This window comes from Coregonus clupeaformis, chromosome 26 (genome assembly GCF_020615455.1).
Source record: "Coregonus clupeaformis isolate EN_2021a chromosome 26, ASM2061545v1, whole genome shotgun sequence".
Taxonomy (NCBI): domain Eukaryota; kingdom Metazoa; phylum Chordata; class Actinopteri; order Salmoniformes; family Salmonidae; genus Coregonus; species Coregonus clupeaformis.
The window spans coordinates 1,761,848-1,788,840 of record NC_059217.1 but is presented as its reverse complement, the minus strand read 5'-3'; the positions used below and the strand labels follow the sequence as shown (position 1 = coordinate 1,788,840).

Sequence of the window (26,993 nt, the reverse complement as noted above, 5' to 3'; positions counted from 1 at the left end):
CTAAAAAAATTACTACGTTTAAGATAGTTAACTGATTCCTTTCCTCTCTGTGAGACGTGAGAAATATTAAATAACAGTGCCTTCAGAAAGTATTCACACCACTTTTTCCACATTTTGTTGTTGACAGCCTGAATATAACATGGATTAAATTGCGATATTGTGTCACTGATCTACAAATACTACCTAATAATGTCAAAGTGGAATTTTGTTTTTAGAAATGTTTACAACTTAGTTAAAATCAAAAGCTGAAATGTCTTGAGTCAAAAAATATTCAGCCCATTTGTTCTGGCAAGCCTAAATAAGTTCAGGAGTAAAAATGTTGCAGTCATTTCTATATCAATTTCAAATAATTTCTGGGTAAAAATTAAGTACTTTAATGTAATAGATTTCCATTAAAAGTAGCAACAACAAAAAAAAGTTTTTGACTGCACTGGGCCTTTAACAAATCACATGATAAGCTGCATGGACTCAGTCTGAGTGCAATAATAGTGGTTAACATGATTTTTGAATGACTAGCTCATCTCTGTACCCTACACATACAATTATCTGTAAGGTCCCTTAGTCGAATAGTGAATTTCAACCACAGATTCAACCACAAAGACCAGGGAGATTTTCCAAAGCCTCACAAAGAAGGGCACCGATTGGTAGATTAATTTTTTTTTAAATAAATAGAAAATAAACAGTTACAGAGATGAATGGCTGTGATAGGAGAAAACTGAGGATGGATCAACAACATGTTAGTTACTCCAAAAATACTAACCTAAATGATAGAGTTTAAAGGAAGCATGTACAGAATCAAAAATATTCCAGAACATGCATCCTGAAGGCAATGTGATGCCAAAACGTTGGTGGTCTACCCAATACATTTCTGGGAGCTAATACATGGAGTGTGCAACTGTCTTTATTTCTATTTTTTATTATAGGACCATTTTTGTGTGATCACTCCAGCATGACATCATGATCATAGCTGCTCTGTAGCTAGCTAGTAATGTGCTTGATGCTTTGCTTGCCTTGTGCCTGGGCTGTTGCATGCCATCCTTGACAATATTTGTGTGCCTAAAATCTGTGTGCAACAACGACTGTGCTTCCACCCCCCTACCTCTCTACCCCTACCCCCCTCAACTCCAAATCCTTACCTTTTCTTTTTCCAATCCCAAATCCTTCCTTCCTTCCCTCTTTCTCTTCCCCCTCTTTCTCTGTGGCATGCCAATGAAGATAAGAGTGTGTATGCATTATAACTGCCAGCTTCTCATGTTGCTACTGCTGATACTACTTCCTCTGATACTAAAACGGTTCACTTGAAACTAGTGACTAAACCCCACAGTGTCACTCCCTTCTACGACAACGACGAGTTCTCCTCCTCCACCACTTCCTGGTGACCTTTAACCTTAAACATAGCCAATAATAACTCAGATAACCCCTTGTTATAACCTCACTCAGTCAGCCAATCAACAACCATCATGTCACGCTGTGACCATTTTCCATATCCATGGGTAACCTCCAACCTCCTCATCCTTCTAATAATGTACACAGTGACTAACGTTGGTTTGTTAGGATTCCTCCTGCCCTGCCTTGTGCTGCCCAGCATGTCATGTTGACACCTCACACTCCAATCTAACACATTGGTTAATTTCCTCTGAAAAGCTCTGAGTTGGTAGACGATTGGCCTCAATTTGATTACAGAGGAATAAAAATATACATCTCAAAATCTCAGCGTTTGCATGACTTGAATGAATCACACGCAGACTTTATTTAAGGGTTAGTGCATACAGAGACGGTACACATAGCACACATCCATGCATGCACACACACACATACAGTATGCATACATACACAAAAAAACATGCAAAAGAAATGCAAAATCTGTCTCTGCTTTGGTAAGGTAAGGTGAATACTGTAGTAGAGAAAGATTGCAAATGCCCATGTTCAGGACATAGGCTAAATGAAAATGTGATGGTGTCATGTTGTGTAGCACCAGGTGCTTTAGATACCCATAATTAACCACAGTTGGTGGTTATCTTGAAGATCCTCAGTTCTTGTTTCCCTCCTGTAGACTACAGTACTGCAGAAGGAGGGGGATGGAGGGATGAAAGGAGGGAGGAAGAGAGAGCGAGAAGGGAGAAGAGGGTAGCAACCTCACCTCACACCCCATACACCATTCAAGTCACATAAAAACTGAGATGTTCGTATTAGAAGAAGAAGAAAACAATTTTGGTCCCCTGCTTGCTTCAAAACCAGTTTGGAAATATTTACAGTATATAGATGCAACTACTGGTCAGCCAGGCAGGGCCGGTGGGCCCTGCATAATTTTGCTGTGGTAAAGAAATAAGCAGGTGATTTCTTAGTCCTGATGATAAACACAGTATTTTAAGAGTTGTGATGTGAATAATGTTGCCTCTATTTTATCTTCAAACACAAAACAGAGGTCTGCTACAGAGTTCTCCCCTTGCATCCCAAATGAAATCCTGGTTCCGTCCCAAATGGCACCATGTTCCCTACATAGTGCACTACTTTTGACCAGAACCCATAGGGCTTTGGTCAAAAGTAGTGCACTATATAGGGGATAAGGTGCCATTTGGGACACATCCTCTTTCTCAGCGAACGGTTCTTTGTTCGGCTGCAACCTTGCATTTTTCCTGGGCAAAGAGAGATGAAAATGGGAACATTAGTTATCTTACTGATGATTAAGAGTCTCAGCGCTGTCTGAAAGGGGATCATTTTGCGGATGGCTTAATGTGAGTTCCTGCAGACCATCTGTGTGTGTTGGGAGATCAACTTGGAATTGAAACGTCAAGGCCTGGTTTTTGCTGCTTGCTGTGCCTCACCTGCACAACAATTTACAACCTCCGCTTACAACCTCCGCTCTTTTAAAAAGGTTCCTCTTTCTGAGTTTTTGACCTCAGATCACCCTCAACTGGAATCACGGAATGGCCCATAACTGTGGCCTATACCCAGCCTCGAACAGCCAGCCCCTTCCCCTCCTCTCACCACTCTCGCTCTCTCGCCCTCCCGCCCTCTCTCTGTCTCTTACCGTCCTCTCCTCCTTCCCTCCCTCTCTTTTTCTCTCTGTCCGCCATGTCACGTGCTCAGGCGATGCCTGTCTCCTCCATGTTAATGCCTGCCATCTGTATTACAGAGCCTGCAGGTAACCTAGCGGTTAAGAGCATTGGGTTAGAATCCTCGAGCTGACTAGGTGAAAAATCTCTGTGCCCTTGAGTAAGGCACGTAACCCTAATTGTTCTGGATAAGAGTGTCTGCTAAAATGTAAATGATGGTTCTCTCTTTCCCTCCGGTCCCAGCAGACAGACAATGCAGCTCTTGTCTTTGCAGAGACAACAGCCAACATTACTATCTATCACCTCTCCTCACTGAGTGAGCCCATGCAAATACTGCACATTCATTTATCAGTGATTCCTCACTTGGTTGGAGCTGATTAACTTACTGCTGTGCTTGAGTGAGTCAAATGAAGACATTATACAGTACAGAATCCTCTTTCAGTTTATTTGTTCAAAGTAGTACCGCTCTCAAATTATACAACACTAGCTATACCATGCTGTGTTTCCGACCTGTGTGTCGGAAGTCTACAACAACTCAATACATCCCACTTGGCACACACTGGTTGAGTCAATGTTGTTTCCACATAATTTCAATGAAATTACTTTGAACTAACATGGAATAGACGTTAAACTGACTGCCCAGTAAAAATCTTACATTGGAGGTGCCAAATAGCATTTTTTCCGATTGCTTGTACATTTTTATTTAGACCTTTTTTGGAAGTACATACATAACAGGAGTAAATGAAGATAGTTGCTCATTGAAACTCCAAATTTGGTGAGTATCGAACGTACTTTGACATTATAACGCTTGCATAGCTGTCTAATGGGAGTTTGAATCTGAGCTTCCTGGGCATTAGAGAGGAGACACGTCATAGTCATCGGTGACATCTCTAACGCACAGATACTAGGGCAGGTTTCCACTAGCTTCCATAGCCACAAAGTAAGATTCCACAGCCACAAAGTCAATATTGGCTTCAAAAATTAGCTTTTTGGTCTTAATTTAGGGTTAGGGTTAGGCATACAGTTAGCAGTGTGATTAAGGTTAGGGTTAAGGTTAGAGTTAGGTTTAAAATCTGATTTTAAGAGGGATAAATTGCAGAAATTGGCAGGGTTTATGACTTTGTGGCTGTGTTAACTAGTGACAACCCTCTCCCGCCTCGATTTAGAGCCACGCCTCAAAGTTGTGTTTCGCTCAGAATTTGAATTGATTAGCATGTCACTTAGTAAATCCACACCCCCTAAATTCCAAATAGTCCCACTGTTACCAGGCTTTATGCGCCAGCAATTCGAGCCTGGGGACAAGTTTAGAACTTTCATAAACCTCTGCATCTCTCCCTGTTTGACTCACACAGCATGTAGTTCTCCCCTCCCCTTTTATTTAGTTAGACCAAGAAGAAACCCGGTGAAAACCCTGTAAGCCACAATCTACGCCCCACACGGCCAGAATATTCAGACTCGAAACTTAAGTTATACTAGAGTGAAACACATTTTGTGACCATTTTGAAACACATTTTGTGTGTGAGCACTTTAGCTGCTATGCCATTGAGCTATGTATATTTAATGCATGCAGAGAGAGTAGCATTGCAGCATTAATTCAGATGTAATGAGCAGTACTTCCCAGCACTTAAGGGGATTTCTAATGGTGTATGGTAGATAACAAGGGAGAAGAAACCTCTTCTATTCACTCACACTTAGAGACAGAACGAGTGGTAGATAGCTAGCTAACTCCGAATATGGTAGGGATGCCTTAGACTAGCAGCCGTAATAAGCTCCAGGTGCGTCTTAATCCACATACCAAAGAAGGAAATCCAAAGGCACTCGTGAGAAATCCAGCCTTATAGGCCGCCTTAGGCATTTTTTAGCAAAGTTAACATGAAAGGTGAGGAAAGTTCTATTTCACTGTTGACTAATAGATACATCACATGTGGTCCCACCCTAACTAACTATAGCAGAGTTGCCATAGGCCTCTATTGTCCCAGAGAACAGTGGTATACCCTGCAGCAACAACCAGGCCTGACTATTGAGATATTGGGCTATCCCAGCCACCCATGCAGCGTCTCCCATCAAACCTCCACTTCTCCTGCCTCTCACAACCCTATGCTCTCCCCCTGCAGTGCGGCGTGTGCCACCCCGGTTCTCCATCCCTCCCAACAACCATGAGGTGATGCCGGGTGGCAGCGTGAACCTGACGTGCGTGGCGGTGGGAGCGCCGATGCCCTACGTCAAGTGGATGATGGGGATAGTAGAGCTGACCAAGGAAGAAGAGATGCCCATTGGGAGGAATGTTTTGGAGGTCACCAACATTCGCCAGTCTGCCAACTACACCTGCGTGGCGATATCGTCGCTCGGTATGATCGAGACCACTGCACAGATCACTGTCAAAGGTGAGAGGGCTGAGAGAAGTGTGAGAGAAGGGGTGTGGGTGTGGGAGTTTGAGTGTTTGTTGTGCCTGGTATTTGGTATTTTATTAGGAGATCCATTAGCTGTTGCGAAGGTGGGAGCTACTCTACCTGGGGTCCACACAAAACATGAAACATGACATAAAACAGAACATTAATAGACAAGAACAGCTCAAGGACAGAACTACATCAATTTAAAAATGGCACACGTGGACTGGGATGCAGTGAAGTTGGGTATCTAGCAAAGTAGCCCTCATTCAAGATCAACATGTCAACATCCAAAATTAGCAAATGGATCAAGATCAACATCCAATATTTAGAGATATTCTAGATTAATATTAGATAGATATGTTAGATATGTTTCACTATGTCTTAGACCGCACTATAAGAGCTTGAAATACATTCATCATGATCCATTACACCTAATGGCACAACAAGCTTAATACTAATATAGAAATATACTTTTCCTTCTTTAAACATGTATACAGCATTGTGTGAAAGAATCATAAAGTCTAAAAATGAATTACCCACAATCCTCTAAAAACAGAGTCACATGGCAAGATATGAAATACAAGGTGATTAAAACCAAAGACTTCCAATGAGTTCAATCACTACATTTTCTCTCTATTTGGTTATCCTTATTAAATATATTTTGAGCAACATATTAAGTTGGATTTATTAGAAGATTATTTTGGTAAAATTAACAAATCATTGAAACGACTAGCATACATTTTTTTAAATATATTTTTGGGTATTTTGACAGATGGGATACAGATAGGTGCTGACTGCAACATTCTAACAGTGTAATTAATATATTTCATATGCTATTGCAAAAAAATATCATTTGGTTGTGTTTATGAAGGCCTTGGGTAACATTAGAATACGATTTGTGTTTTATTTCAAATAACACATTAGTTTATGTTACCGTAGGCTATATTTAAAAACAAAACAACTACAAAAAAAGTATTCAATCAATTCCGGCCACAAAACCTAACTTAACAGGGGAGGGTCCGGGTGGGCATCTAGCCTCGGTGGCGGCTCCGGGCGTGACGTCCTCTCCCTTACTGCCTCCCCGTTGCACCCCTGGTCCGGTCTGATCCTCGGCGCGATGCTTCCCCTCTCAGTCCTCCCACGATGCACCAAGCCCTGTCTGGACCCTGGTGTGGGAGGCCCCGACCCTGGAGAGGGGTTGACGTCTGATTCTGGAGTGGAGAAGCTGACCGGAGCTGGACTGGGGCCTGGTGGAGCGGACTGCTCTGGCACTGGAGTGGAGCAGCTGACCGGAGATGGACCAGGCTGGGAACACGTACCACTGGTTTGGTGCGAGGAGCAGGCACGGGGCCTACCGGGCTGGCAACACGCACCACTGGTTTGGTGCGGGGAGCAGGTACGGGCTCTACCGGACTGGATACACGCGCCACTGGTTTGGAGCGGGGAGCAGGTACGGGCTCTACCGGACTGGATACACGCGCCACTGGTTTGGTGCGGGGATTAGGTACGGGGCGTACTGGGCTGGCGACACGCACCACTGGTTTGGTGCGGGGAGCAGGTACGGGCTCTACCGGACTGGATACACGCGCCACTGGTTTGGTGCGGGGATCAGGTACGGGACGTACCGGGCTGGCTACACGCACCACCGGTTTGGTGCGGGGAGTAGGTACGGGGTGTACCGGGCTGGATACACGCACCACAGGTTTGGTGCGGGGAGCAGGTTCGGGGCGTACCGGATTGGAAACACATACCACAGTTCTGGTGCGGGGAGAAGGTACGGGCCGTACCGGACTGGGGAGGCGCACTGGTGACACAGTGCGTAGAACCGAAGCAGGATATACTGGACCGTGGAGGCGTACTGGAGGTCTGGATTGTACAGCTGGCACAACCCTTCCTGGCTGGATACCCACTTTCGCACGACACCTGCGGGGCGCTGGCACAGGACGCACTGGGCTGTGAATGCGCACTGGCGACACAGTGCGTATCTCCGCATACCTTGGTTCCTCAATGAACACACGCTCCTTTTGTTGCCTGACCAGCTCCTCTCTCCATACATCCACTACTTCCTTCTCCCTATGGGCCTCCTGCAGCACCTCCTCTTGAAGGAAGCTCTCCTGCTCTATCCTCGTTATCATCCCCCGTAATGTGGTGGCCTCCTCTCTTAAACTGCTGATCCGCAGGTCTTGGAGGACCTCTAAAATAGCGGACTCCACCTCTACAGTCAGCCCTTTCATGGCCTCCTGCTGCTTCGTCGACCACCCCGTGTGCCTCCCCCAAAACATTTTTTATTGGGGTTGCCTCTCGGGTCTCCTTCGCCGATTCGCATTTTGGAGTCGCCGTCTTTTCTCCCTCGCTGCCTCTGTTTGCTCCCAAGGAATGGCGATCCATGCCTTCCTGGATCTCTTCCCACGTCCATGATCCTTTTCCTTCCAGTATCTCCTCCCATGTCCAGGCTTTCTGCTTTTCCTGGCCACGCTGCTTGGTCCATTGGTGGTGGGATCTTCTGTCACGTTCGTTGAGTACAGGATTGGACCAAGGTGCAGCGTGGAATGCATACAATTTTATTATTAAAGTAAACACACGACAAAACAACAAAAGCAACGTAACGTGAAGCTCACAATGGCTACACACACACACAAGCCAAACAAGAGTCAAGATCCCACAACTAAGGTAGGCAAAATGGCTACCTAAGTATGATCCCCAATCAGAGACAACGATCGACAGCTGCCTCTGATTGGGAACCACACCCGGCCAACATAGATATACAATGACATAGAATGTCCACATAGAAATTCACACACATAGATATTCACACCCTGACTAAACCAACTAGCGAACTCTATGTCAGGGCGTGACAGTAGTCCACTATCAGCTCCTTTGTCTTGCGCACGTTGAGGGAGAGGTTGTTGTCCTGGCACCACACTGCCAGGTCTCTGAACTCCTCCCTATAGGCTGTCTCATCGTTGTCGGTGATCAGGCCTACCGCTGATGTGTCGTCAGCAAACTTAGTGATGGTGTTGGAGTCGTGCTTGGCCACACAGTCATGGGTGAACAGGGAGTACAGGAGGGGACTATGCACGCACCCCTGAGGGGCGCCAGTGTTGAGGATCAGTGTGGCAGATGTGTTGTTGCCTACCCTTACCACCAGGGGGTGGCCCGTCAGGAAGTCCAGGAGCCAGTTGCAGAGGGAGGTGTTTAGTCCCAGGGTCCTTAGCTTAGTGATGAGCTTTGTGGGCACTATGGTGTGAACTCTGAGCTGTAGTCAATGAACAGCATTCTCACATAGGTGTTCCTTTTGTCCAGGTGGGAAAGGGCAGTGTGGAGTGTGATTGAGATTGCATCATCTGTGGATCTGTTGGGGCGGTATGCAAATTGGAGTGGGTCTAGGGTTTCCGGGATGATGGTGTTGATGTGAGTCATGACCAGCCTTTCAAAGGACTTCATGGCTACCGACGTGAGTGCTATGGGGCGGTAGTCATTTAGGCAGGTTACCTTCGTTTTCTTGGGCACGGGGTCTGCTTGACCCTTTTCCTAACAGTTTTTGTAACTTTCACTTGCCTGACACACTTTGACATACGTTTGGTTGTAGTACGTAATAGTCTCCGCTTTTCTCTGTGTTCCCGTCGTCTTGTCATTCTTCATCACCATTGTGGAGTACAACCTCTGTGCAGGTGCCTTATTTTGTGCAGAGGGAGGGAGCTCCCGTCTCACTTTGTTCATGGTGCTGTTGTTGTTTTCTTTGCAAGCAAATTGTTCACCAATGACAGTGAAGTTAAGAAATTGTCCATGGTGACATTTCTACTATTACCAACATAAGGGTCCACAAGCCCCATCACCACATTCTCCAACACTCGCTCACCTTCTCGCCCGATGTAGATATTTTCCCAGATATTAAAAGCCGTTCAGCATGTCCAATTACGCACGCTCTCACTGTGTAGCCTACTCCGAGTAGGACTGACAAGACTGCTTTAATTCAGTGGACTGATATAGGGCACATATCATTTAAAGATTTTAATTAGAATGGATCAATACAATAGAATGGCCTGCCCTGTTTTTCATTCACAATTGGTGATTACATAATTATGCATCGTTCGCTTCCTCTCTCTCATCAACTCATCCCATCATACTTTACTTAATTTATTTAATCTGTTGTTATGTGTGTGAAATTAGTTTCGGTATGGTTTAGTTTAGAGGCAATTATCGGGGTGATTATCAGCTGTGTACTACACTTTCAACTGTGGGAAGAAGGAGCGGAGCAGGCCCTACTGTTGGGAGAAGGAGGGGCAATGGTGGAAAACCATTCAAAAAAATGACATGCCCTCATAAACTGGTTATAATTCCAGTTCTGTTTGTGATATTAAGATTCTAACAACAACAGTGTGTTATATATACTTATTTAGGAAAAGTCAAGGATGGAGGGGGGCATGACTTAAACAATGGCAGAGTAATAACAAATTATAATTCATGAGGAGTCAAAATGACTGCTTTAGCGGTTCTAGCAGTATATGTTTTTATTTCAATTATTATTTCAATTCACCCCAGAATAATTTCTTACAGTGTGGCTTTGTGGTTGAGTGGATAAAATTCCAACGAAATGTATCATGTTTCTCTCCCTCCTGTTTCTAATCTGTCTAAATAAAGCATTACCAAAAAAAAGGTGGAATTCCACAAAAAATATTCTCATCAATCAATATTTAGTCTGTAAACCGTTTGCATTTCTATACCATTGATTCTATGATAAACACAGTTTTTGTGTTTTGATGCTACCTTTTACATGCATGCACTGAAACCCCATAAAGTGTTTTCACAACACTCTCTTAAAAACACCAATATACAGGTTGAAGAACCACTTTGGGTGTTTCAGAGTACTTAATTTCTGTTTTAAAACACCCTCCAAATGATTTCATCTTAGGTGCTCTACTTTTCATTGTTGCATTACACAATCATGGTGTTTTGAGACTTTCTATTTTTACAGTGCAGATGACAGTGCATTCATTAATATTGTCATCAATAATTCAACATGGCGGAGACTTTACCTTCCAGAAAACCTAACTATGACAAACTAGTGAAATGACAAACTAGCGAGCAAAGCATATTGTGTTTAATTTCCAATTACAAAGTGATCCTGCTTTCAGGAAATAGAGTAGGCTTTCTCACTGTTTCTAATATGAACAGCACAAAGTATTATTTTATTTAGCTATAGACTAATGATTCCTAAACTAATTGGTAAAAGACTCAGTTGAACATTTAATTTACTACTTTGTTCATTACATGTGAAATGCTTGAAAACAAAATCAGTTCTCATATAATCTCTACATCCTCTGAGGTTAGTGAATTGAGTAGTCATGAAACATGGAGAGAAAATTAAGTCAGTTCCTTCTCCTAGGGAGTATTATTTGCACTGGCTTAAACAACACATAATATTAGAGTATTTGTGATGCTCAAATACCTATCAGTCTAATCAATTGTTAATTCACTGGAGTTATTAAAGAAAATCTCAATTAATTCAAAGATTTTTGAAGAGGGATGCACTACTACTTCTAGTGGCGGCAGGTAGCTTAGTGGTTAAGAGCATTGTGCCAGTAACCGAAAGGTCGCTGATTCTAATCCCCGAATCTGTCGATGTGCCCTTGAGCAAGGCACTTAACCCTACTTGCTCCTGTAAGTCGCTCTGGATAAGAGTGTCTGCTAAATGACTAAAATGTAGTGTTGTAGACATATTTTCTGAATGAATGGGGCCCTATGGTAATATTAACAAAATACAATATTACTATCAAAAAACAAATAATAAAGTACACTTTTAGCCGTTTTCGTAATTTTATCAGTAACTTACTGTACTAATCAACAATATGATACTGTATAAACTGAATAGAGTAGATTGCTGTAGAATGTACAGTAAAGTACCAAACATTTGTTTTACAGCACACTGTAAGACCTTTCTGTAATTTCAACAGTAGAACACTGTAGAATGAACAGTAAAATACTGTAAATGTGTTTTACAGTGTTAATTATGATGCATTTTGGGGAAATGTTTTGGGCGAGGATAAAGTCTCTGGCTCATTAACATATTTGAAGGCGTGCCTTGTAAAAGTCTATTTTTGTTGCACCCGTGAGTGAGAAGTCTGTACTGCCACAGAATACGGTAATATACTGTATTTTAAGAATTCTTCAAACCTTGTCCTGAAACTTTACAGTATCTTACTGGCCAACTGCTGCCAGTAATTTACTGTAATTCAGAATAGAGTACAAATACCACATTTTTGGAGCGTCAAAAACCTTTTGATCACTTGTGGGTGTGTGGTAATGTTGTTTCTCATTCATAAACATATTTTGAGGCATGTCTTGTAAATGGCTATATTTATTGCACCCGTTGAGAGTGCTGTACCAATTTAAGTCAGACGTGGTAGTGGTTCCCTAACAATTGAACTTACATAGGGAACAGATCAGAGTGGCAGCAAGTCTCAAATCTTTAATGGTTGAGCGGCTTGATCTGTTTTGCCCTGTAGTTACTGTCAGTTTAGAAGCTGTTCTTAAGGCCTAAAGTGCAAGTGATATAAAACACCAAATATCAGTTGGTATGCTGTAATATTGTGACGAGGTGTGAATGAAGGAGTCAGGCGCAGGAGGTAAAACACCGAAGTCCAGAGTTTATTCCGTTTACATAAATCAAACGCTCCCAGCGTGAAAACGAAACTAATACAAGGGAAAAATATTCCACCTTGGCAAGTACAAATAGAAGAGTAGCTCAACCGAGCTCCTCGCTCTCACAATAACCAATCACTCACAAAGACAAGGGGAACATACTAATTAGGGGAATGAGCACCAGATGTGTGTGATTGACAAGACAAGACAAGACAAGTGGAGTGATGAGAATGGGATCGGCAGTAGCTAGTAAGCCGGTGACGACGAACGCCGAAACCTGCCCGAACAAGGAGGGGAGGCAGCCTCGGCGGAAGTCGTGACAAATATATAATTCAATATTCACCATTAGCAATTGCTGAATTTATTTTCAATATAATTCAATAATAAAGTACTGTATTGCTGTTTTGCTATATATTTACTGCAGCATACTGTAAATGATGGTGCATTGAGAAATATTGTGGGAGGAGAAAGAGTTGCTGGCTCAGTAACATACTATATTTTAAGGTGTGCCTTGTAAGTGGCTATATTTGTTGCCTCCGTTAATGAGAGTCCTGTACTAATTTAAGTGATATGTGGTAGTAGTTCCCTAACAATTAAATGTATATAGGGAACAGGCCAGAGTAGTAGCAGGTCTTAAACCTTTTAATTGTTGAATATATTTAACCATGTCCATTTGATCTGTTTTGCCCTGTAAATATGGCCAGTTTGGAAGCCTTTGTTTAGGCCTCTAGAAGTGCAAGTGATACAAAACACCCAGCATTCATTAATATGCTGTTATATGCAAATGTTAACAGCCAACCTGCTTGCTCTAATCCCTTGTAATTACAGTAAAATACTGTAGAAATAATGTTTTTACAGTTTAATAGTCACTTGTACTGTGTTTCATTGCTCTGGCATCAAGTTACCATGGGCCCTGGTCAAAAGTAGTCACTATATAGGGAATAGGGTGCCATTTGGGATGCGGACAATAATAGCAGATGTCAATAGCAGATACCAACCAAGGCGTCGGGAGTCGGGGGCGCTGCGGCTGTATAAGGGTTGATCTCTTTCTTTAAAACCTCTCGGTTGCAATGTCTCATCCCTAATGCCCATCTGACGTCTGGAAGCGAGCTGTTCTCCCTGTTTTACACCCCACCACCTCTTACTTTAGCAGATCCATTTGGACTCTTACAGCAGTACAACATACACAACACAAAAGTGATTTAGCAACCATTTTCAGCCACAATTCTATTTCAATGCAGCCTCTTTCCTTTTGTGATGGAAATAAGAAAACCTGGGAGAGTGTGTACATTACCATTACTGTGAGGTAAAGGGACAGATAATCACATTCTTTGCAGAATGGACCTACATCTTGTGTGTTTCAAACGCAAATGCTATGTCAGTGTAGAACAAAATACATTCATATTATACTCTTATATGTTATATTATGTATTATAAACTGGGTGGTTCGAGCCCTGAATGCTAATTAGCTGAAAGCTCTGGTATATCAGACCGTATACCACGGTTATGACAACAAAAAAATATTTGTACAGTTCTAATTACATTCGTAACCAGTTTATAATAGCAATAAGGCACCTATGGGGTTTGTAGTATATGGCCAATATACCACGGCTAAGGGCTGTATCCAGGCACTCTGCTTTGCGTCATGCATAAGAACATCCCTTCGCTGTAGTATATTGGCCATATACCACACCCCCTTGTGCCTTATTGCTTAAATATGTCACCTTGCAATTCAACAGAATGTCAAATAATTGCAAAATATGAAAAGAAAACCACCTCAAGAAATCCTAGAACAAAACCAGCTAGATAATTTAGATTCAGTTCACTCCATTTTATATTGCTTACATCGATTTAGAGTCAGTCTGCTTGAGTCTGCTTTCTATTCAGGTTATTTATTTAAGACTAACAAAAACTCTTCTTCAGTATCTTTACACTTCCTAAATATTATAATTGTGTGTATGATACTCATTTACCTCACATTGAACACATTTTTCATTTTGCCAAAGGTATGCTCTAAGCCCTGAAATTGTTCTTAGGACCAATATGTAAATACAATGAAAATAGAAAAGACGCATTACTCTATTCATCTCTCTATTCAAGACTCTGACTCTCAAGTTAATTGAAGGATAACTTTTTGCCCTAGATAGTAGAGAAGGAGAGAATGGGCTTTCTATATATATATATATATAGCGAGAGAGAGAAAAAGAAAGAGAGAGCGACAAAGAGAGCAAGAGAGCGCTGAATGGTCACACTGGGTGAGAGACACTTTGCTTTGAGAGATAATGAACATGGCTGGCTTGGCCCCTCCAGTGACAGGTGAGGGACTGAAAGAGACAGGCACTGAATAGTGATTGACTGATAGGATGTGAGTGCTGTCCTTCTCGCTCTTTTCTCTCTTGTTGCTGCTCACAGCTCTGGGGCCTGCATTAGTGAGATAGCACTTTCAGCCTTTTTTAGGTCTTTATTTGTAGTATTATGTTAGCAGGAGTGGACGAAGGATGAGAGAATATAATGGAATAGAATAAAATAGAATAGAATGGAATAGTATACTTTATTGTCCATTGAAACAGAAATGTATTGTTTTGCTGTTGTGAGCTTCCATGACCTGTGTATTTCTCTCCCTCTATGGTCTATCTGACAGCCCTGCCCAAGCCCCCCACCTCCCTGATCGTGACTGAGACCACAGCCACCAGCGTCACTCTGACCTGGGACTCTGGGAACCCTGAGCCTGTGTCCTACTACGTCATCCAGTACCGGGCCAAGGTCTCTGACAACGGCTTCCAGGAGGTACGGTCCGATGGTTCCAGTGGCTCAGTGGGTTAGAGCATGGTGCTAGCAACACCAAGGCTGTGGGTTCCATTCCCAGATGGTTGTGGGTTCCATTCCTGCATGGGCCACATATACTGAATGTACAGTATGTGTCAGGGTCAATGTTGACAGTTCTGTAAGTCACTTTGGATAGGGGCCAGTATGAAAATGTATGCACTCACTAACTGTAAGTCGCTCTGGATAAGAGCGTCTGCTAAATGACTAAATTGTAAATTGTAATTGTAAATTGTAAATGACCATATTATTATGATATCATTATATTTTAGGTCGACGGAGTAGCCACCACGCGCTACAGCATCGGCGGGCTCAGCCCCTACTCTGAGTATGAGTTCCTAGTCATGGCGGTGAACAACATTGGGCGTGGCCCTCCCAGCAGCCTCGTGGACACCAGGACCAGTGAGCAGGCTCCCTCCTCTCCACCGCTGGCTGTACAGGCTCGCATGCTCAGCGCATCCACCATGCTGGTCCAATGGGAGCCGCCCGAGGAGCCTAATGGACAGATCAGAGGGTAGGATATTCTATGAATATATATTTTGAAGGCTTAATGAAGCCTTCATAAACTCTTTATAAGGCCTACATGCTTTATGAAGCCTGTACAAGAAAATGTCATACAGCTAAAGGTTGATATAACAGGTCTCTTCATCTGATTATTTGTATGTTCCATTTTGTTGATTGATTGATTGATTGATTGATTGATTGATTTTCTAACCCACTTCTCAGGTACCGGGTGTACTATAGCTCGGACCTCGGAGCCCCGCTGAGTGCGTGGCACAAACACAACACTGATGACAGCAGACTGACCACCATCTCAGGGTTGACCACAGATATCACCTACAGCCTCAGGGTGCTGGGGTTCACCTCTGTAGGGGATGGACCTCCATCTGATGTACTGCAGGTCAAGACCCAGCAGGGAGGTGAGTGGACACTCTGAAGGAGGGACAGTACCTAGTACACTACCTAGGTAGTAAGTGTACAACTTGTGTAGCAGGGGAGTGGTGAGCGGACACTGCTACTTATGAAGTAGGGACACTACCTAGGTGGTAAGTGGACACTGTATGGAACAGGGTGCACTTTGTGTGTTATGTCTGTTTCAGCTCCTTAACCAACTGTAGGCCAATCTTGAAGCCCAAGTCTCCCAAATATAGGTTTCACTTTTCACTGAGTGATAATCCATATCCACAAGGGCATATTATCTACTGTGCTGTGTCCTCAAAGAAACAAAGCAGTTTCCTCCTCTTCTGACACCTTTGAGAACAAAAGTGATAAAGTGATGCAGTGCCACTGAATTATTTTGTTGTGCAGAAAGTCTTCTCAATTGGCTTCTTTGTAATGTAGATTTACTCTAGCTTTTAAAGGTATAAAGGAGCCACTTGAGAAGGTGTTCTGTATATTGCTGATATTTGTGAAAGCGTAGTCTCAGCGCTATTATGGAGTGATTCATGTGAAAGCACAGTGCATCTCCTGTGTCTCACAGCATGTCTACAGACTCTACAATAGTCTATATGATTCCACACTGAGTAATTCACTTTGTCCCAGTCCAAGTCATCTACCCCTCTGTACAAAGTGTGTACTTCCTTTTGTGGTTAAAAGGAAATAACTGGTGTAAGACATTCCAATGCTTTTAGATGGATGGGGAGGAGTGCATGCTGCAGCAGAATTAAGACGTAACCCCTATGTATCCTGAGAGCAGTGTTTAAGGTAATGTCTCTCTCTCTCTTTCTCTCTGCCTGTAGTACCAGCCCAGCCATCTAGCTTCGAGGCGGAGGCAGAGTTGGACACCCGCATCATGCTGTCGTGGCTGTGGCCTGTCCAGGATCAGATCACCAAGTACGAGCTCATGTACTGGGAGGCTAACTCGGGCAACAAGGTAAATTATAACTTTAAACCTGTCCCCAGCACATCATACCCTTACTGATAATACAATCCCCCTACTCCAGTGTTATCCGTCTCGAAGGACCATGAAAAATTTAATATGTTTCTTTTATGCTTTTCTCTGTCAGTTGACTTTCTGTAAGACATTTCAGGTGTTGCAAATGCAATATAGGATCCAAAATGTAATTCCTACTTTGTGTACTTTTTTATGTGGAAGTGTTACATATTAACTTTGAGGATTACAATATCTACAGTTCTCATTGTGCTTTTTGAACAATCTCTAGTGACAGACATAAATATAAATAGAGTAGCGATCTAGCTAGTGCAGACAACATTTGTTTCTGGGTCCTTTTTGCTAGACTCTTCTGAGACTTTGACTAACATCTGTTCTGCCTGTTGTCTCCCTCAGCTCCATGTGACCTTCCCTCCAGCGGGGTCCTATGCTGTGGAGGGTCTGAAGCCAGACACCCTTTACATGTTCTCCCTGGCTGCTCGCTCTGAGATGGGTCTTGGCGTCTACACCCAACCTATTGATGCCAGGACTGCCCAGTCCAGTAAGTACTGTACCAACTCCCAGACCCAAACGTATAGCTTTTTTAGCTTTCTTTACCTGGAGCTGACTGTTTGACCATAGGGGTAGTTTTTGGTCCACATCCCAACGCCCAGACACAAACAGAGGCTTTTTCCTCTTCTAATGGCAAACCTTTTTGCTCGAACAAGCTTTACTCTAGGACTTTAATGAATTCTCACTGTGAGGAACATTCCTTCTCCATATTTGCAGTCAGTCGATAACAAATCACTACCAGTAGACCATTGCACATTTTGACAAATAGTATGATAAACCCATTGCACCCATACAGAACATACTCATTTCCAGAACCCAGTAACCCCAAACAGGCTGCTGCCCAGAAGACACGGCTACATCATAAATGTCACCATCATTTGTTATTATAGTTTTAGAGTTTATAATGAAACATGGCCCCGCACTGTACTATACGTCTTTATGTATGGCCTTGGCATCCACCAACACAATCACTGTCACCTACCCGACACTAACAGTTTTTAGCACATAACCAGCCACCTCTGCTGTTGTCACTGCCTCAACCTCCACTCACATCACCGAGCACAGTCTCTCCAGGAGATCTAGGGGTTGGAAACTGAAATATTTATGATGGGTTCCCAAAAGGAATCAGAGCTTATTCTGAGCCATTTGTTTTACTTGTCAGCTGTGAAAGCCTTCATGTGTGGAAAGGGGGGAGACAGGCTGCATCCCAAATGGCACCCTATTATCTATTTAGTGCACTACTTTTGAGGGACCAGGCAGGGCTTTGATTCCCATAGGAACAGAGGTCCCGAATTGGATCTCTCTCTCTCTCTCTCTCTCTCTCTCTCTCTCTCTCTCTCTCTCTCTCTCTCTCTCTCTCTCTCTCTCTCTCTCTCTCTCTCTCTCTCTCTCTCTCTCTCTCTCTCTGAAGTCAGTCTCTTATCTGCCTGCCCATTGACACACAGAGTCACTGAGTCACCATTGCAAGAAGGTTTCTAACACAGCAAAGAGTCTCTATCTGTCCTTCTCAATCTCTTTCTGTCTTTGTCTCAATAACTTCCACTTTTCCTCCTTTCACTGCATTTCAATCTTTCTGCTCTATTCCCCTTCTCAAAATCACAATTCTATTACTATCTCTGTCCTCAATATTCTCACCCATTCACCATTTAATTATCTCGCTCTCTTTATCTATCCCTGTCTTTATTTGCCTTTTCTATATCTATATCTCCCTCTCTATATATCTATATCACCCTCTCTATATATCTGCCTCCCTCTCCTCTATCTTTTTGTATTTCTTACAACCCTGCTCCTATTTGAAACGTAGCTGTTGCAATTTGTCTCCCACACATAGTCTCTTCCTCTCATCTACTCCCACATGAATATACCCAAAAAGGTTCAGCCACGTAGTGCACTATATAGGGAATAGGGTGCCATTTGGGATGCAGCCTCTGTTTTTTCTCTATGTTTCAATCTGTATTTGAACTCTGTTCATCACTTGGGCGTCTGTATTTTGAAGGAAGGAATGACCTGTCAAGGATTAGCTCTTTCACACCAACCAACCAGACATGACATATTGAAAGCATATTGTGTCCTGCTGCCTCATTGCTCTGGCTGCCAGAACCACAAGCAGGCATGTTAAAGTTCCTCTTCCACACAGTGGTCCCTCAGTATCCCTCACCCACCCACCACCATTCCATTGTTCATATTCACTGTGTCGTGATATTCTGAAACATTTATTTTGCTCATTTGTATTATGTGCCTGTTTTACATTTTAAGTATTTGTTTTACTTCTGGACTGTGTAAAATCGTGGGCTTAGCCAGGAGACTAGAAAATAAAATAAACACACCTTTTGATAGAAGAAAAACACCTGATAACAAATTATTTATATGTATTTATATATACACCTACTGTACCTCATTTAAAAACTAATTTCAGGCTGCCTTACACACACGATTACTCGAACACACATTGGTAAAGAGTTATAGGCTAAAGTATATGGAGCTCCCCCTCCCAGTCCAGAAGGCCTAGGGTGCGTCCCAAATGGCACCGTATTCCCTATACAGTAGTGCACTTAAAGGGAATAGGGTGATATTTGGGATGCACTCCTGTTCCATCCCTCTCCAATCCCTCCTGCTTGACCCCCCAGCCCCCTCAGCCCCACCCCAGGAGGTACTCCTGTTGAGCCTCAGCTCCACCAGCATCAAGGTGAGTTGGGTAGCGCCCCCTGCAGCCAGCCGCCATGGGGACATCGTCCGCTACACACTGGCCTACAAGGCCGCCACCGGAGAGGACCTGCAGCGCCACGAGGTGTCGGTCATCGGGGCAGACGTCTCTAGTTACATACTGAAGGGCCTGGAGAAGTGGACAGAGTACCAGGTGTGGGTCAGGGCTCACACGGACATAGGCCCAGGCCCAGAGAGCCCCGCAGCCCGGATCAGGACCAAGGAGGATGGTATGTCCATGGTTAGGCGCAGGCTAGGGCCTCCTTCACCGGCGAAGCATTTCTGGCACTAATACAACTACTACTACTACTACTACTACTACTACTGCTGCTGCTTTCCCCTGACCTGTCTCTGCCTCTGTCTGGCATCTCTGCTCCTCTCTGCCATGGTCAGGCTGGGGACTTTCCTGGGGAAGCACTACTGGCACTAACCCAGCCCTGCTGTTGTACTCCTGTAGCTCAGTTGGTAGAGCAAGCGCATGCTTGTGGGTTCAATTCCCACCGGTGGCCAGTATGAAAAATGTATGCACTCACTAACTGTAAGTCGCTCTGGATAAGAGCGTCTGCTAAATGACTAAATGTAAATGTACTGTTACTACTACTGTTCTCAGCACTGGGCCTTCCCCAGCGGCCTATCTCTGCCTCTCTCTAGCCAGGCAAGGCCCTCTTTCTCTGGGCACACTACTGGCACTAACCCAGCACCAGGATTCTTCTATCACTACTACTCTTCTACTACTACTGCTCCTCTACTCTTTCTAACGGCCTGTCTGGTTTTCTTTGACCACTCTCTTCTTCCTGTCTTTGAGCATGCTGTCATTTCTCTAACCTGGCAGCCAGCTGGGCAGTCTGTGTTGTCTTGAGTGGGGATCTGACAGGCTCCATCTCATCATATAGATAACAGCTCTAATCTGAAGTGCTGTGGTGAGTGGCTAAATGGGCTGTCGGAGGCTAGCCCATAAGGATGGTCAGCTCTGCTTCACCCAGTGAGCACACTCTGTGTGTTTATTACTGACAGAGGGCACATCTGAAAATTGCAGCCTATTCCCTATGGGTCTCTGGTCAAAAGTAGTGCACTATATAAGGAATAGGGTGCCATTTTGGACGCACACATAGCATACCGCCTTGCGTCACAGCAGCACAGTCCAGCATCTGTGTCCACTTAGTCTAAGACGCCATTACACAAAATTCTTACGTTAAGACTCAAACCACCACATCGTAACCATGAATGCAATAGGCTCTTTTCCTGAGCCAATGGAGAAAATCTAACTATCAGCGAATAAGTTTGATGGGGCGCAGTGTGGAGGGTTCTTCCTCTTCTCTTCGCTGCGTTTCTTCTTTCTCCAGCTATCCGTCCATTAGCACAGTGTGTGGACTGGAGCCTTTCCTCCACTTTTTCTCCATCTGATAAAACAGGGTTTTTCGGCAACGTTCTCCAGCCGCCTGTCCGTCTGTGGTGACCACAGCTAACAAATGAAAACAGCATGTGCTCTTGACATCTTCCTAATTTGATTCCCAATCCCTGGTGACTTTATTACATTTGAATTGTCTGTGTCTATATTTCCCGAGCACGAGACCTGTCTCTGGGGGGTGGGGGGCAGAGAGAATTGTAATGGCTACTCATCTGCTCTCTCTACGGTGAAAAGCAGCTGCTTTCTTTTCTCTTTGTTGTTCCCATTTTTTGCGTTCTGGGAGAAGTAGGTCTTTTACAGTCCTATTTCGGGTCAGAGAGCTACAGGGACTGATGTAACGGCTATAGCAGGGTCTCTTTATCGTATTATCTCTCATTTCTCTCTCTCTCTCTCTCTCTCTCTCTCTCTCTCTCTCTCTCTCTCTCTCTCGTTCTCGCTCTCTGATTTTATCCATCTCTTCCCCTCTCTTTGTTTTTCTTTGTCTTTCACAGTGACAGCAGGGCTTTCATATAAAGACTAGAAACAGCCAATAATGCCTTCACAAGAGACAAGCAGAACCATTGTTTTAGTTAAGCATACTGTTCCTCTCCCACTCACTCACATCCACTAACCTTCACCTCTTTCTCCATCTCCCTCTCTCTCCCTCCCTCTCTCTCCACCTCTTGCTCCATCTCCCCCTCTCTCCCTCCCTCCCTCTCTCTCCATCTCCCTCTCTCTCCCCCTCTCTCTCTGCTACATTTTTTCTCTACACACCCACTGCATTCTAATCTCACACTCTTTTCATCTCTTTCCATCTCTCTGCGCCGTTTGACTTTGAGCTCTCATCTCTCCCTGGATTGTTCCAGCATCTGTCCGTTTCTCAGTGCAGCAGCATCCTAAGCTCTATCTACATTCTCTCTATCTACATTCTCTCTCTCTCTCTCTCTCTCTCTCTCTCTCTCTCTCTCTCTCTCTCTCTCTCTCTCTCTCTCTCTCTCTCTCTCTCTCTCTCTCTCTCTCTCTCTCTCTCTCTCTCTCTCTCTCTCTCTCTCTCTCTCTCTCTCTCTCTCTCTCTCTCTCTCTCTCTCTCTCTCTCTCTCTCTCTCTCGCACACACACACACCAATGATCCTCCCACCCCCATAGCACAGCAACATCCACAGAGCTGCCTGCCTGGCACCCTGTCCATTCACAGTGAAGTCTCATTTGCTCTGTGAAAATGTGGTTAGTGTGCACTGGGCCTCTGACTCACAATTAATAAAATGAAGCCAATCTCACGGCCTATACTCAGCAGAGCAGAGCAGCAGAGCAAAGTCTAGCTGTCCTTAATGGTGGAAAGTATTTGTTTTGTTAAAATACAGCCTTATTCTAAAATGGATGAAATTATTTATTTTTCCTCATCAATCTACACACAATACCCCATAATGACAAAGTGAAAACAGGGTTGTAGAATTTTTGGTAATTGTATTAAAATAAAACGGAAATACCTTATTTACATAAGTATTCAGACCCTTTGCTATGACACTCGAAATTGAGCTCAGGTGCATCCTGTTTCCATTGATCATCCTTGAGATGTTTCTACAACTTGATTGGAGTCACCTGTGGTAAATTCAATTGATTGGATATAATTTGGAAAGGCACACACCTGTCTATATAAGGTCTCACAGTTGACAGTGCATGTCAGAGCAAAAACCAAACCATGAGGTAGAAGGAATTGTCCGTAGAGCTCCGAGACAGGGTTCTGTCGAGGCACAGAGCTGGGGAAGGGTACCAAAACATTTCTGTAGCATTGAAGGTCCCTAAGAACACAGTGGCCTCCGTCATTCTTAAATGGAGGAAGTTTGGATCCACCAAGACTCTTCCTAGAGCTGGCCGCCCGGCCAAACTGAGCAATCGGGGGAGAAGGTCCTTGGTCAGGGAGGTGACCAAGAACCTGATCGTCACTCTGACAGAGCTCCAGAGTTCCTCTGTGGAGATGGGAGAACCTTCCAGAAGGACAACCATCTCTGCAACACTCCACGAATCAGGCCTTTATGATAGAGTGGCCAGACGGAAGCCACTCCTCAGTTAAAGTCACATGACAGCCCACTTGGAGTTTGCCAAAAGGCACCTAAAGACTCTCAGACCATGAGAAGATTGAAACCAAGATTGAACTCTTTGGCCTGAATGCCAAGCGTCACATCTGGAGGAAACATGGCACCATCCCTATGGTGAAGCATGGTGGTGGCAGCATCATGCTGTGGGGATGTTTTTCTGTGGCAGGGAGACTAGTCAGGATCGTGGCTGATGAACAAAGCAAAGTACAGAGAGATCCTTGATGAAAACCTGCTCCAGAGTGCTCAGAACCTCAGACTGGGGCAAAGGGTCAACTTCCAACAGGACAACAACCCAAAGCAAACAGCCAAGACAACGCATGAGTGGCTTCGGAACAAGTCTCTGAATGTCCTTGAGTGGCCCAGCCAGAGCCAGGACTTGAACCCGATCGAACATCTCTGGAGAGACCTGAAAATAGCCGTGCAGCGACACAACCCATCCATCCTGACAGAGCTTGAGAGGATCTGCAGAGAAGAATGGGAGAAACTTCCCCAATTACAGGTATGCCAAGCTTGTAGCGTCATACCCAAGAAGACTCGGGGCTATAATCACTGCCAAAGGTGCTTCAACAAAGTACTGAGTAAAGGGTCTGAATACTTATGTAAATGTGATTTTTCAGTTTTTTATTTTTAATAAATTAGCAAACATTTCTACAAACCTGTTTTTGCTTTGTCATTATGGGGTATTGTGTGTAGATTGATGAGGGGGTAAGGCTGTAACGTAACACGAAGGTTTTTCTTTATTTCTACTATTTTCTACATTGATAACAGTTTTGCACACTCTTCGCATTCTCTCAACCAGCTTCATGAGGAATGCTTTTCCAACAGTCTTGAAGCAATTCCCACATATGCTGAGCACTTGTTAGCTGCTTTTCCTTCACTCTGCGGTCCAACTCATCCCACACCATCTCAATTGGGTGGAGGTAGAGTGATTGTGGAGTCCATGTCATCTGATGCAGAACAGTTTTGGGTGATTGTCCTGTTGAAAAACAAATGATAGTCCCACTAAGCGCAAACCAGTTGGGATGGTGTATCGCTGCAGAATGCTGTGGTAGCCAGGCTGGTTAAATGTGCCTTGAATTCTAAATAAATCACTGACAGTGTCACCAGCAAAGCACCATCACACCTCCTCCTCCATGCTTCACGGTGGGACCCACACATGCGGAGATCTTCCGTTCACCTACTCTGCATCTCACAAAGACACAGTGGCTGGAACCAAAAATCTCAAATTTGGACTCCAGACCAAAGGACAATTTCCACCGGTCTAATGTCCATTGTCTGTGTTTCTTGGCCCAAGCAAGTATCTTTTTCTTATTGGTGTCCTTTAGTAGAGGTTTCTTTGCAGCAATTAGACCATGAAGGCTTGATTCATGAAGTCTCCTCTGAACAGTTGATGTTGAAATGTGTCTGTTACTTGAACTCTGTGAAGCATTTATTTGGGCTGCAATCTGAGGTGCAGATAACTCTAATGAACTTATCCTCTGCAGCAGAGGTAACTCTGGGTCTTCCTTTCCTGTGGCGGTCCTCATGAGAGCCAGTTTCATCAAAATCATAGCATGGTTTTTGGGACTGCACTTGAAGAAACATTCAAAGTTCTTGACATTTTCTGGATTGACTGACCTTCATGTCTTAAAGTAATGGTGGACTGTCGTTTCTCTTTGCTTATTTGAGCTGTTCTTGCCATAATATGGGCTAGGTATTTTACCAAATAGTGTTATCTTCTGTATACCACCCCTACCTTGTCACAACACAACTGATTGACTCAAACGCATTAAGAAGGAAAGAAATTCCACAAATTAACTTTTAACAAGGCACACCTGATAATTAATATGCATTCCAGGTGACTACTTCATGAAGCTGGTTGAGAGAATGCCAAGAGTGTGCAAAGCTGTCATTAAGGCAAAGGGTGGCTACATTGAAGCATCTCAAATATAAAATACACTTTTTTGGTTCCTGCATGATTCCATATGTGTTATTTCATAGTTTTGATGTCTTCACTATTATTCTACAATGTAGAAAATCGTAATAATAAAGAAAAACCCTGGAATGAGTAGGTGTGTCCAAACTTTTGACTGGTACTGTAGATATATACAGTGGGGAAAAAAAGTATTTAGTCAGCCACCAATTGTGCAAGTTCTCCCACTTAAAAAGATGAGAGAGGCCTGTAATTTTCATCATAGGTACACGTCAACTATGACAGACAAATTGAGAAAACAAAATCCAGAAAATCACATTGTAGGATTTTTTATGAATTTATTTGCAAATGATGGTGGAAAATAAGTATTTGGTCACCTACAAACAAGCAAGATTTCTGGCTCTCACAGACCTGTAACTTCTTATTTAAGAGGCTCCTCTGTCCTCCACTCATTGCCTGTATTAATGGCACCTGTTTGAACTTGTTATCAGTATAAAAGACACCTGTCCACAACCTCAAACAGTCACACTCCAAACTCCACTATGGCCAAGTCCAAAGAGCTGTTAACGGACACCAGAAACAAAATTGTAGACCTGCACCAGGCTGGGAAGACTGAATCTGCAATAGGTAAGCAGCTTGGTTTGAAGAAATCAACTGTGGGAGCAATTATTAGGAAATGGAAGACATACAAGACCACTGATAATCTCCCTCGATCTGGGGCTCCACGCAAGATCTCACCCCGTGGGGTCAAAATGATCACAAGAACGGTGAGCAAAAATCCCAGAACCACACGGGGGGACCTAGTGAATGACCTGCAGAGAGCTGGGACCAAAGTAACAAAGCCTACCATCAGTAACACACTACGCTGCCAGGGACTCAAATCCTGCAGTGGCAGACGTGTCCCCCTGCTTAAGCCAGTACATGTCCAGGTCCATCTGAAGTTTGCTAGAGTGCATTTGGATGATCCAGAAGAGGATTGGGAGAATGTCATATGGTCAGATGAAACCAAAATATAACTTTTTGGTAAAAACTCAACTCGTCGTGTTTGGAGGACAAAGAATGCTGAGTTGCATCCAAAGAACACCATACCTACTCTGAAGCATGGGGGTGGAAACATCATGCTTTGGGGCTGTTTTTCTGCAAAGGGACCAGGACGACTGATCCGTGTAAAGGAAAGAATGAATGGGGCCATGTATCGTGAGATTTTGAGTGAAAACCTCCTTCCATCAGCAAGGGCATTGAAGATGAAACGTGGCTGGGTCTTTCAGCATGACAATGATCCCAAACACACCGCCCGGGCAACGAAGGAGTGGCTTCGTAAGAAGCATTTCAAGGTCCTGGAGTGGCCTAGCCAGTCTCCAGATCTCAACCCCATAGAAAATCTTTGGAGGGAGTTGAAAGTCTGTGTTGCCCAGCGACAGCCCCAAAACATCACTGCTCTAGAGGAGATCTGCATGGAGGAATGGGCCAAAATACCAGCAACAGTGTGTGAAAACCTTGTGAAGACATACAGAAAACGTATGACCTGTGTCATTGCCAACAAAGGGTATATAACAAAGTATTGAGAAACTTTTGTTATTGACCAAATACTTATTTTCCACCATAATTTGCAAATAAATTCATTAAAAATCCTACAATGTGATTTTCTGGATTTTTTTTCTCATTTTGTCTGTCATAGTTGACATGTACCTATGATGAAAATTACAGGCCTCTCTTATCTTTTTAAGTGGGAGAACTTGCACAATTGGTGGCTGACTAAATACTTTTTTTCCCCACTGATATATATATATATATATATATATATATATATATATATATATATATTTAAAGATATTTCACAGCAGTTTAGATGGTACTAGGATTCTCTACACTACACATTGCTTATTTTATCACATTAACTTAAATTAGTCGTACTATTCAAAATGTTGAAACCAGGAAATGGCCATGCTATTTCTGCATATTGCACCTTTAATTAATTTGAGAAAAAAAATTATACAAAACATAATTCCACTTTGACATTATGGGGTATTGTGTGTAGGCCAG

The 26,993-nt window shown here is 43.5% G+C and overlaps 1 protein-coding gene across 9 annotated transcripts in view; it reads left to right on the top strand.

Annotated features, from left to right (window-relative positions):
- The window catches only part of LOC121540500 (receptor-type tyrosine-protein phosphatase F), a 422,639-nt gene that overhangs the window by 296,237 nt on the left and 99,409 nt on the right, over positions 1 to 26,993 (top strand). For 6 of the 9 annotated variants that reach the window (XM_041849428.2, XM_041849423.2, XM_041849420.2 and 3 more), the window contains 7 exons: positions 5,171 to 5,440; positions 14,730 to 14,875; positions 15,184 to 15,425; positions 15,638 to 15,831; positions 16,651 to 16,784; positions 17,199 to 17,343; positions 19,481 to 19,786. In XM_041849428.2, the coding sequence (XP_041705362.1) occupies positions 5,171 to 5,440; positions 14,730 to 14,875; positions 15,184 to 15,425; positions 15,638 to 15,831; positions 16,651 to 16,784; positions 17,199 to 17,343; positions 19,481 to 19,786 (1,437 nt within the window). The remainder of the gene's footprint in view (positions 1 to 5,170; positions 5,441 to 14,729; positions 14,876 to 15,183; positions 15,426 to 15,637; positions 15,832 to 16,650; positions 16,785 to 17,198; positions 17,344 to 19,480; positions 19,787 to 26,993) is intronic. The other 3 variants (XM_041849427.2, XM_041849426.2, XM_041849424.2) reach the window with 1 other exon arrangement.